At 41.4% G+C, this 12,864-nt stretch overlaps 1 protein-coding gene across 3 annotated transcripts in view; it reads left to right on the top strand.

Moving 5' to 3' along the window:
* Positions 1-877: 877 nt before the first annotated feature.
* Positions 878-12,864, top strand: part of BEND7 (BEN domain containing 7) — a 56,124-nt gene continuing 44,137 nt past the window's right edge. For 2 of the 3 annotated variants that reach the window (XM_026648644.2, XM_026648643.2), the window contains exons 1-3: positions 878-1,441; positions 5,456-5,539; positions 12,496-12,795. In XM_026648644.2, coding sequence (XP_026504429.1) covers positions 1,381-1,441; positions 5,456-5,539; positions 12,496-12,795 — 445 coding nt within the window. In that variant the 5' untranslated portion in view covers positions 878-1,380. Of the gene's footprint in view, positions 1,442-5,455; positions 5,540-11,973; positions 12,040-12,495; positions 12,796-12,864 lie in introns of those variants that run through there. The other variant, XM_026648645.1, reaches the window with a different exon arrangement.

The following is a 12,864-nucleotide window of genomic DNA, read 5'->3' as shown; positions in this document are numbered from 1 at the left end:
GACTGGTAGCAGTATAACTATTCTGGTTAAAAATCCCACCCCTAACCGAAACAGTTGTTCTGGTACAAACACTGCGCGCAGACCAGGCCTAAACAAAAATCAGGCAGAATCATCCACCTTTTTTCTTTGCTTTTAATTGAAGCCCGGTGTCAAGTATGCTGCTAGTCTGAAAGGTGCTGCCTTTGTCTGATCCAGGGCCTGACCTTTGCTTACATGACACATCCTTCCCTGAGCAGAGCCCCAGGCATGGGGGAGAGCTGCTGGTGGGAGGCAGGATCTGACCCCCAGTGTAGGCTGCTGGAGAGCAGAGTCTGCCTCTTCCTCTCTGGGCCCAACCCCCTTGGGAGCTCCACTGCAGGCCATCGCTCCCCCTCTCCCGAGCAAAGTTGGCAGGGCAGGAGGGTGGGATTTGGCCCCAGGTGTGCCCAGCAAGCAGCCCCCCCTGCAGTGGGGAGAAGTGGCCCTGGCTCGCTCCAGGCCCGGCTGGGGGAATGCCGCCCCTGGGGGACTGGGGGGCAATGCCACCCGCCTGCCTCGATGCCACCCAGTTCGGGATGACCAGAGGAGCTGGCTCGCCCCCAAGCGCCCTGCGGGGCCCCCAGCCCGGGCCTCAGTCCGGGAGCGCCCGCGGCTCGAGGAGGCACTGGCGGGATCCAGCCCGTGCGCGTGAGGGGACTGCACTGGGGACGGGGGCACAAAATGGCGCCGCCCCTGCGTCCCCCTCCCCCTCCGATAACCAGACCCCGATCCACCCCCCTCCGGGCCGGCAGAGGAGGGGGAGGCGCAGAAGCACCTCGCCGTCCTCTTCATTCACGACCATGAGGCTGAAACCGCTGTCCTGCTCCTCCCCCAGCCCCCTCCCAGCTCCCTTGGGGCCCGCTGCCACCGCCGCCGCCTCGGCGTGGCGTGGGGCTGCGGGCCGGCCTCGGGGTGGCGGCCTGCGGGCCAGGCTCCCTCAGCCACCACGGGGCGCGCTGTGGTGCGCGCAGGCTTCCCCCAGCAGGTGGCAGCGGGGTCCCAGGCGCCGCTGAGGTAGCGACACACGCCAGCCGCGGAGCGCTTCCCTTGGCGGCGGCGGTGGCTCCCCGGAGGCGGCCCGGCCGGCTCCCCGCACACAGCGAGGGCTTCCCCTGCGCCGGGCGAGCAGCCCCCCGCAAAGTTTGGGGTTGGATCCGGGGGGAAGGAGGGAGCCCGGAGCCAACTTGCCCCAGATCGCCGCCGATCCGCAGTTGGAACTGAAATCTCCCAGCCCCGGTTTATTTTTGCTGATTAAAGGGACGGACCTTGGTCCTGCGGCTGGGTGGCTGTTCAGCCTCCAACTCGCTCTGTGCCATCCCCTTTCTCCTTCCTTTCTTCCTCCTCCTGCCTTCTGCCCACACCATGGAGTTTACTGAGAGGAAGAGGAGCAGGAAATCCCAAAGCTTTAAACTGATCAACCAAGGTAAAGCGGTGCTGGTGGGGGGCGGCTTGGTGCGTGACTTTTTGCGTATTTGTCTCTCAAAAGGACTTTCGGCTCAACGTGTCTCAAAGGAGAAGAGCAGGATGTTATGAAATGTGTGCTTCTCCCTTCCCTCTGTCTCCTTCAGTGTCTTTCTGCCTTCTGTTGTTTATTATTTAACTCCTTGGATTTGTTCTGAAACCCCTCTTCCCCAGCGAGGGCATGGTTTTCAAGGCAGATGTTATCCAAAATAAAGTTGGATTTCAATTTCCTTGTAAACCCAGTCAAACAAAAAAAGCGAGTCAGGAAATTATCAAAATAATGGTACTTGGGGAACAGAGAACCCTTTCGGTATTCAACTCCTGTGGAGGGTTTTTTTCTTTCCTGTTGATTGCGTACATACACGTATTTCAAAGAAAACCCTAATAGAGGTTGCTTTAAAAAAAAATCAACGCAGCTAATTAATTGTACATGGGTAAGGAAGAATTCCTGGCATGTAACTTGTTCGCTCGGTGTGTGTTTGCTTTACGAAAAGAAGAGGGTGTTTTAAAAGGGATGGTTAAGAAAATACTTGGATTTATGTCGGGGAAAAAAACAGACCTCTATTTCGATCTTTTTAAAAATAAGATAGAGTCGCTGGTGGTCATTTTCACAGGTGGACTTTACAGCCTTAGCGTTTTATTTTGGTGGGGGTATGTACTGCTACTCCAGCTGATTAGATCTTTTACTCTCATTGATTTGACTTCCGTGTTTTAAAGTATTGAACTGAAATATCTCCCTGGAATGCTGTGTGTGTCCTGCATGTTAAGTTCAAGGCAAGTGACTTCTTTGGTGTAATGTCACCCTTTTTTTTTTTAATGTGAAGGTTTTGCACTTAGTATATTTAGGCATCCCTCTTCAGTCAACGTTAGATTAAAACAAACGGGAAGCAAAGGAATTTAAAAATGAAAATAACCTCACTTTGAGGAAACATTGAACAATTAAATGTTTTAATTTTAACATTACAGTACTGTAGAATCTTGAGCATTGGACATAACTTTTTTTTTAATCTAAAGGAATACGGTCAGGTCAAAATTGGCCAAAAAACTACCGTAGGTTTTGTAAAAACAAACATTTGCAAACACATTTCTGCTGGCCATATCTGGGGTTTAACGTTCCAAAGGAAACAGGTTTTTTTTTTTTAACAATTATATTCTCTTGCATTGCTTATAATATAAGCATTGCCGAATTGTGCTAGAGTATGAGGATCTGAAAATGAAACTGATTAGTTGTTTGTATTTCCAAGTTGAATAAACTGTAAGAAGTGAAGAATAACACAAATAGTCAAAAGTAAATTAATATTTGACAAACATTCAGTCTTAAGGTGTCATTTGTAATGTAGATTGATAATTTTTTGAATAATACTTTTAACTTTAAATCATAGATAACCAATTTTCACTATTGAATTCTTAGCTATTTTTGGTTTGTCTGAGAACCCTTCTGGTTATAGAAATTTAAAGAGACCAGCCACACTAAACACAATTTCTGAGAAAGTTGTATTTTGATTCTGGGAGAATGGAGAAGATAAAAATTGTATTTTAACAAAGTAAGATTCAGCTTTCATGTTACCCTCCCCCCCCCCCATTTCCTATGCAAGTTGATTACCAAGATAATTATGTATAAATAGGTGTCTCCCTGCTACCCAGCCGGTGCTTCCTGCTTGGGTCATTCAGTAGTGTCATAGTTTAGTGTTTACTGTGAGGAAATTGATAGGGATTTCATAGGCCCTGGACTATGACATCGCAGGTAGAAGAAAGGACTAAGGGAGACACCCACTGTTATATTGACTTATATTATGTAAACTATTGTCACGTTTACTGTATACTGTAGCCTCTTTCATTCCAAGAAATCTCAAAGACAACTCCCACCTGTTCATGCTCTCTGTATGTGTGTATATATATCTCCTCAATATATGTTCCATTCTATATGCATCTGAAGAAGTGGGCTGTAGCCCACGAAAGCTTATGCTCTAATAAATTTGTTAGTCTCTAAGGTGCCACAAGTACTCCTGTTCTTTTTGCGGATACAGACTAACACGGCTGCTACTCTGAAACCTGTCAAAGAACTTTATCATCATATTGAACTAATTCAGACTACTGTATACATAAAATTGTGTATACCTCCAATGCAGCCACCTCTGGGTGAAATGCAGAAACGGTCATAGAACAGTTAAGAAACAGTGAAGAGTACCATATCTAACTGGAGACAGGAAAAATTTTAGAGAGACAGCATGCAATCTGTTTCTCTAAGCATTATGAATCTGCCCCTCACTATAGTTCTTAAGCATTATTACACATTTTTGCCCAGATTTTGACAATCTTCACCAGGAGGTATCAAAATATAGGAAAAAATGAATAATGTATCAGATTCTGGTAAATCCTCTTTTTTATAATTCTCACAAAAGAGACTTAGCTTTTCCCACCTCTGTGCCTGGAACTTTATCTTTAGTCCCATGTGCTGTGCAACTTAATTCTCCTTCATCCATCTATCTGCCCCATCCAAAAAACCCAAAACCAAATCTCATTTCTTCTGACTTACCTATCATCACTCACTTCTTCACCTTTTCTTCCTTATGTTCACCGTCCTCATCCTTCCCTTACAGCCCTTCTGTCTGTCTGTCATGTTGCTGTATTATGTGTGATTTTGGTTTGCTGCTGGAGAGTGTCTTTTTTTTTTTTTTTTTTGAGTTAGTCACACTAGTAGTGCTTTACAAAATAAGTAACAATAAAGTCCGTATATTAGGGGATCTTTACATTCTGGACCTGATTATTTTGTCAGAGAGGCAGGTGCCTTTCTCATAAAAGGAGTGAACATAATATTCCTCGCTTCTGTTGTGCCATGTTTCCGAATATCTCAAAGCACTTTCCCACACATTAATTAAGGAAGCCTCACAACACCTTTATGAAGCAAGTGAATCTTATAAAAACACTTTACAGAGGGAGAAACTGAGACGCATGGAATTCGAGAACCCAGTCCTGGTGAGGTGCTGAACATGCTCAAGTCTCATTAAAGTCAGTAGAATTGAATGTGTGCAACATTTCACAAGAGCTGCTTAGTACCTTATTATTCAGTCCAAAGTGATTTTCCCAAGGTCACACAGTCACAAGGTCACGGTCACTGTCAGGTGTGTCAGTAGCAGAGTCAGAAATAGAATCCTGGCGTGCTGTCTCCCAGTATTCCCTGTTGTAAATGCTACTCTCTTCTTGTGTGCATGTAGAGAGTGTAGTTGTTTTCACTAAATGCACACCCGTGGTCAGAGCTCAGACTGTTTATCCAAGTTGCATTTCATTTGAAATAGAAAATCAATATTTTTATGATGGCCGTGGAAATCAATTGCCACGAGTCAATATCCATATATAGCGCCCAAATCTGGTCCCATAGGAATTCAATGGCCAAATGACATCAGCGGCACAGGATCAGGCCACAGAGCTAAAAATTTATCCCATAATGTATATCACTAATTTTGTTTTGAGGTAGTGTGAAAGTTTCCCTGGGCCTATAAGAGGGTAACGTTTTCATTTACGTTATATATTTGCATTCCATCTGTAAGGCAAGAATCCAGATAATAGGCATCTGGTGAAATAATTTAGTGTGAAAATGAACATAGTAATTTACGCCAGGCATAACTTGTCCCAAAAATCTGTGAAATATTTCAGTTCTCTTTAGGGTGACCAGATGTCCCGATTTTATAGGGACAGTCCCGACTTTTGGGTCTTTTTCTTATATAGGCTCCTATTACCCCCCACCCCCGTCCCGATTTTTCACATTTGCTGACTGGTCACCCTAGTTCTCTTCAGTGTGAGCAAAGTTTTTTAGGAAGTGCTGATACAGAGCACATTTTCTGTGGTTAATTTGATGTACATGGAATAAACTGCAGATATATTGATAATTGATGTAGTAAAGCTGTAGCAGTGTGTTCAGCATTCATTTTTTCCAGATCACTTGAGCTCTAATTTTTTTTATCCTTTTTCATTCCAGATTATCATCATGAGGTATATAAGATCTCTGACTACAGCAATGATGTTAATGGGGAGACCAAAGAAACACAATCAGTTTTTTTAGGTATGTTCTTGTGTCAATTAATTTATGAGCAACACAGTTTAGCCATTTGCAATTAGGGGGCAGTGCAAAGAGCTGTATGCCATTGTTTAATATGACAGTCTCTTCAAGACCTTTTTATTTTACAAATTGCCAATATATCCTTTATTAACATTGCTAAAAGTTGTAGTTTCAGACATAAATGTTTATTAGAGTCTACACAGAGTGCTAATTATCACTCACTGTCAGAGCCAGATGCTGAGTGGGCAGTTTTGCAGCTCTCTGTTCACCCCATTTACATTGCATATTCACTAGCATGCTTCACTGGCAATAGTTTGTGTAATTGGGGTATTACATCTTTGACATCTGGATAACAGAAATTCAATTTCCAGGAAGCTGCTATTTGTTTGGTGTTGCTTCTGCCCTGGGTGGGACAGAGGATTAATGTAATGTCTTAATGTAATGTCCTTTCACCTCTGTAGCCTGGCTGCTAATACTGCCATCGCAAAATTGAATTAAATCAACAGTCAAAAATGTGTAAAGAAAACAGAGATGTAATATATAGTCTGCTTTAACTACAGCTTGATAGAACTAGTTATCACTGAGCCGCTCATCATTTTTGTGGCCGTGTACTCTTCCTTTTACATTTCCACTCCTGTCTTATCTAGAGTCTGATCTTGAGAGGCTCTGAGCCTCTGCAGAAAAGAGCTGTGTCTTAACCCATGGACTTCAGCAAGACTTGAAGATACTCAAGACATCCCCTCATTAAAGGCCTGATCCACCTCCCAGTGAAGTCAATATGAGTCTTTCAGTTGACATCAGTGAGAGTTGGATTTGAAAGCAAATCCAGTATCTCTGATCCTGAATAGTCCCATTAAATTCATGAGTAAAAGTTGTCAGGCTCAGGCTCTGGGTCTGATGTTTGAATCAGTAAAGCCCCATAACTGTCTGGCAGATACTGACAGCATGTCTGTTTTAGCACAAAAATGTTAGCTCAGAGATGAGCATGCAAGTCCTTGAGAGGATTGTACCACTGTATCATGCAGACAATACTGTTACATATAGACACAATGGCTTTTAAAATGTTGATTGCATACATAATTTGTTTTCTTCAGTCTTTGTATTTTATTATCTTCACAAAAATGTTAAAGTATAATGTAAGGTACCTCCTAGCTGAGTCTTTTTACAGTGCTTTTGACTTGAAATTCATGCTCTGTCTTTGAAAGGTTAATGTGGAAAACTAATTATTATCCTGGTAGCCAAATGTGTGATGAGACATTTGTCTGTGTAATTAACAGTGAAGAACTTTTATAGTTTCATAAAATCGAATGCCACATACAGTATGCTGTGTGCATTTGTTTTGAAGAGGTGTCCAAAACAGAGATGTTTATGGCTGATATAAAGTGGAACTGAAATGTACAGTAATGCAGGTGTCTGTGCATTTTACAGCATTTCACATTGTTAAAATGGAAGTCAGCAGATTAATAACTTTATTTTGTCATGATAAAATAAATAATGTGTACTTGGAATGGTGGAACAGTGCATAAATTACTCAGTAATTCCAAGAATATATTCTGTTCCAGGAATAATATCCTCCACAATTTATTCATACAGAAAAAGTTGACTTTACGTAAGTCTATGAAGTTACTTGTTAGTTTTAATAGAATTATATCCAGGTATGGTTTTTTTGTCAGCAGCTACTATAGTTAAACTTGCAAAAGGGTTTCTTATATATAGCTGTGTTTTCAAATAAGAACGGCCCTACTGGGTCAGACCAAAGGTTCATCTAGCCCAGTATCCTGTCTTCCAACAGTGGCCAATGCCAGGTGCCCCAGAGGGAATGAACAGAACAGGTAATCATCAAGTGATCCATCCCCTCTCGCCCATTCCCAGCTTTTGGCAAACAGAGGCTAGGGACATCATCCTTGCCCATCCTGGCTAATAGCCATTGATGGACCTATCCTCCATGAACTTACCTAGTTCTTTTTTGAACTCTGTTATGTCTTGGCCTTCACAACATCCTCTGGCAAAGAGTTCCACAGACTGACTGTGTGTTGTATGAAGAAATACTTCCTTTTGTTTGGTTTAAACCTGCTGTCTCTTAATTTCATTTGGTGACCCCCTAGTTCTTGTGTTATGAGAAGGAGTAAATAACACTTCCTTATTTACTTTCTCCACACCAGTCATGATTTTATAGACCTCAATTATATCCCCCCCTTAGTCGTCTCTTTTCCAAGCTGAAAGTCCCAGTCTTATTAATCTCTCCTCATATGGAAGCTGTTCCATACCCCTAATCATTTTTGTTGCCCTTTTCTGAACCTTTTCCAATTCAAATATATCTTTTTTGAGACGGGGCGACCACATCTTCACACAGTATTCAAGATGTGGGTGTACCATGGATTTATATAGAGGCAATGTGGTATTTTCGGCCTTATTATCTATCCTTTTCTTAATTGTTCCTAGCATTCCTAGTGAGGGGTGGATTTGAAGTACACTTTTCATTTTAAAAAAATCATGCAACCTTATTTATTTAGCTATACATTGAACAGCCCTCCAGATGAAACATCTAGCTATAGTTTAATAGTTGTAATGTAGCATGAAAGGACAGTAGCCTTGCTCCAGGGGAAAATGTTTTTGATCTGACTGATTATAAGCTTTTGAAAATCTTATACCAAGCACACACAGCAAAGGATGCTTTTTCCCCCCTTTGCTAAGCTCATCCAGGGCTATCTCCTGCTCCTATTGAAGTCAATAGCAGAACTCCCACTGATGGAGGATCTGACCCTAAGAACCTGATCCTGTAAATTGCTCTGCTGAGATGGATGTCTGCACCCATGTGGACCTTTTTAACTTCACTGGGGTTCCACATGGGCTCAGGGGCTGGCAGGACTGGGGCCAAAGTGTACAATGAGGGAATGTTGCTATACCAGATGTGCATAATTTAGCTATAAAGTGAAATGACTAATCGCAGATAGCTACAAAACAGCCAGGACAACTTTTCAGTTGTTTTGGAAAACCTATCATTTGATAAAAAGGATCCCCCTCCTGCCTCTATTTTCTCAGCCAAAATACTTCCTTAATCTAGGGAAATGTGCACAGAGCAGGGAGGCATGAGGTTGGCAGTCCTATTCCCACCTTTTCTACTGACTGGCCTTCATAATTGCCTGTATTTCAAAACCATAATTTGGTGACGTCTGAAGAGGATTACAGCAGAAACAGCTGAAGATTGAAAGTTGTGTTTTGGTATGGAAATAGTCCTTGCAGAGGAGGGTTGCATGTTTTTGTGCCAGGAGAAATTCACTTTCTTTTGACCAAGTGTTTGTAAATCATATAGCCTGAGTATGAGAGTTTTGGCTGGCTCATTAGCGATGCACGTAAGAAAGGATGCACTGGGCATGCACATTTGTGTAGTTGTGTGCTTTAAACTCCCTGGTCCCCTGAAGTGCTTTGAATTGGTCCGTGTAAATTCTTCAAATACGGCAGCTGAGTTTTGCTGGCCTTTGTCCAGGAAGGCAGCATTCTGATGATGTTCTGAATGGAAGAACTTGAATGCTCTCATGCGATTATTTGTAATTCAGCAAAACTTTGAAGCTGTGTAAAGTAAAAGGTAAAACTGACTATATTTTTAAAATATTTCCTACTTTTTATTTAAAATAAAAAATTGGAAGTTAAAACTGTGCTAAGGGAACATTAAGGTTATTTGTTTAATTTATGCACTCAGTCAGGAAATGCCAAACCAAAGGATGAAGGTGTAATTTTAACTCTTCCCTCTTGAGCCTATACATGTATTTCAGTAGAGATTTTCATTTCATGATCACATACCATTTCTTAGCTACTACAGTATAATCATATAATTTTTTTCACAACGTGGGGTAGCAAAATTAGGTAGTTCTATGTACCACTGTGATAAAGATAGCCCATGAAATTAATCTATATGAAAAGTACACAATGACCTGCATTTAGACAACATACTACATACAGGTAAAGTATAACAATAAAGAAAAATAGTGAAAACATACTGGTGAAGTAGGGGTTTAGGCATTACATTACAACATTACCAGTGGTGTTTCATTAATTCAAGTTGCTATAAATACACTGTTGTTACTTAATACAGTTAAATATTTAGCACCTGGAAGCACACATGCATTTGTCGGGGGAGAATTCAGTTTGTACCTGTTTTAATTTGAAGTATTTTGATGATTCTCAAAGCAGTATTGTAAATTCTGTACACAAATTCTCACTCATTAAGGAAACAGTTTAACATTATTTTAAAGAGAGCACATCCATTCCTCAGAATAAGTAGTATCTGAGCTTTATTAAGACAGCTTGAAGATAGGCCACTTGAAAATTACAAATTAGTTACGCTTTGGCATAGAAGAGTTATAGTTGAACAAGAAATAGTAAGTATGTTTTGTCATACACCTTGGTTATGAGCATTTCTCTTGAACAATGCTTGTGATATATTAAAATAGGGCAAGATTTTGCCACTTTTACGCACAGCTCCACAGTGGAGCAGAGCCAGCCCTGGCAATGTTGAAGCTAAGTCAGATGGGAGATGCAGTGATTCTCTGGAGATAGATTTTGCAGCTGTCCTCCCATGTTTATTCTCCACTCAAGACCGAAGCTCTCCTCCAACATAGCTGGCCCCATGGGCACACTGGGGTTGCAGGATGCACAATTACAGACCCATATTGTGTATTAGTTTAAAAAAAAAAAAAAAAAAAAAAAGTAGGCTCCAGTTCAGCAAAGTACCAAAGCACATAGCTGCTATTATTTGTATTGTTGTATCACCTAGGAGCCGCAGTCATGGACCAGGACCCCATTGCGCTAAGTGTTGTTACTCCTGGGGGCAATCTGCACCAAAAAATTCAAATTTCTGTGCCAAAAATTTAAAAATTCTGCACACAATATTTTAAAATTCTGCAAATTTTATTTGTCAAAATAACACTCCATAATCATGCCAGTGTCAATTATTTTGGTAATTTATTTCAAAATACCTATCAGCAAGTACGTCTGTAACAATACAGACACACACAAAAATTCCCCCAGGAGTGGAGAGTTAAAGAAACCCCTATGACAATCCAGTTCCTGTTTCTCTGCCACGTTCCAAGCCCAGCTAGCGGACCAGAGACCCCCAACCCCTCCTTCCCAGAGCCCACCTGTTGCTACCCCCCAACCAATACACCCGAACCCCCTCCTCCCCAGAGCCCAGCTGTGGGGCCCCCCTTGCCCAGACACCTGTCCCCCTCCCCTCTCCAGAGCCCCGGGATCCAAGAGGGAGAAACAGCTTGATGCTCAGTCTCAGGCTTGCACAGAGTTTCCTGCATGCCGTCCTCTCCTTCCCTCAGGGCACTCTGGGAACTGCAGCTGCCAGGAACCCTCTGGCTCCCTCTCCCTCCCCCCAGCAGTGTCTTTGTGTGCAAGGTGGGCTCTTCCAAGTCCAGCAGCCTCTAGTGGTGGCTAGCAGCACTGCTGCCCATTTCTGTGGGGGAAAGGAAATTCTGCGTGCACAACATTAATTTCTGCAAAATTCTGCATTGTGCAGTGGCGCAGAATTCCCCCCAGAATATGTTGTACAGACACAACAAGAAGACAGTCCGTACCCCAAAGATCTTACAATCTGTAAGACAAGAGACAGCAAATGGATACAGACGGGGGAGTACAAGGAAACAATGAGACCATGTTGGTCCACATGATGTGCTGTGTTCTCAACTGCCTAACTGTTATCAAGTATTTTAGGCATCACAACAGCCTAATTTTCATGAATAGTCTCATTGAAGTTGATGAGACTGGCTATTCACATTCCTGAAGTTGTGCATGTGTTTAAGGACCTTGCTGAATTGGAGCCATTATACATTTCTTCCCAAAATCTGTTTTGTACAGTTATTTTTCCTAAAAAATGTCTTATTTTGGGGTGGTATGTAAGAATGGAAATTGAAATCTTTTCTAAAGAACAGATGATTCCAAGTAGCACTGTCTTAAATGTATTCTAAGAGGAGGATTGATTTGATCAGTTTCTTGATCTTCATTATTCCTCTTGCTTATGATGTTTGATTTTTTTTTCTATTACCAGTAAAAAATAGAAGCTTCTTATTTCAGAAGTAGTTATGAATATTTCCTTATTACTAATGAAATGTAATGCTTACTTTAATGAGAAAAATAGCTACTATCTGCCCAAAACATATATATTCATTGTGCAATCAGTAGTTTCATACATAAAATTAATTCTTAAACGGTGCTGAGAGCATTAAGTATGTAATTGTTATTATTTAAATGTGCTGAATTTATTTGAAACAGTTACATTTTTCTTGTATATATTTTCTTTTTTCTCATATAATCTGCATTTTAAGGCATCCAGAAGTTTGGCTATATAAGGTTGTACAGATATTAGCTGTTTTTAAATTTATTTCTATGTATCCCATTATGATGAAATTCTGAGGACCAAGGGACTGATCCTTTTCCAATTAAAGTCAATAGGAGCTATGTTGTTGATTTCAACGGGAGCTGGGCCTATCCCTTAATAGGTATCTGGCTCCTCTCTTTACAATCTGATCCTGCACCCTTTAACTCAGATGAAACTCCAATTGATGTCAATGTCTGAATAGGATTAGGCTCATAAAATGATAGTGTATTTGAAACAGCTGTACCCATTGTTGTTTCCTTCAGCAGAAAACAGCAAACACCATTGTATGGTATACGTAAGAGCTTTAAAAACCATGGTATGGTATATGTAAGAGTTTTAAAAACAGTATTAGGAAAGCCAAGATGAGAGGGTTTTTTAACCATGGATATCCCAACTACTGCTGTATTAAAGCAGGGCACAATACATAACTACCACTCGAGTATGTCTTTTATTTTTATTTATTTGTTGTTTTGTAGTCCAGCAGCTAGAAACTCTTATTGGCATCTAAAATCACTAATCTCTACCCATTACCATTTTTGCAAATTTACAGTGATAACTGTGGCTCTGTTTTCATTAGGAGATGAAAGCCGGGAAATTAAAAAACAAATTACAGGGATGAGAAGATTACTGAATGACAGCACTGGAAGAATTTATCAGCGAGTTGGCAAAGAAGGAGAAAAACTGAAGGAAGAACCCCAGGATTTAGATATAGCATGGGCCCAGCGCCTGACTGCCCTTGCAGACTCCCAGGCGAGCCTCCATCCTTCTCAGAATGGTGCATGGAATGAAGTATCACCTCAAGCTAGCCATTTTTCAGGGCAGTATGGGACTCGGTCTAAAAGCTTCCAAAATGAAACAAGAACTGTAGGATCCAATGGTATGATCTAGATTAGATATTACAAATACTATTTTTTACTATACTAAATATCTACCTGTGTTCAGATAA

The sequence above is a fragment of the Terrapene carolina genome, unplaced genomic scaffold, assembly GCF_002925995.2.
Source record: "Terrapene carolina triunguis isolate 2854851 unplaced genomic scaffold, T_m_triunguis-2.0 Scaffold68, whole genome shotgun sequence".
Lineage (NCBI taxonomy): Eukaryota > Metazoa > Chordata > Testudines > Emydidae > Terrapene > Terrapene triunguis.
This window is presented reverse-complemented; position numbering and strand designations above follow the sequence as displayed.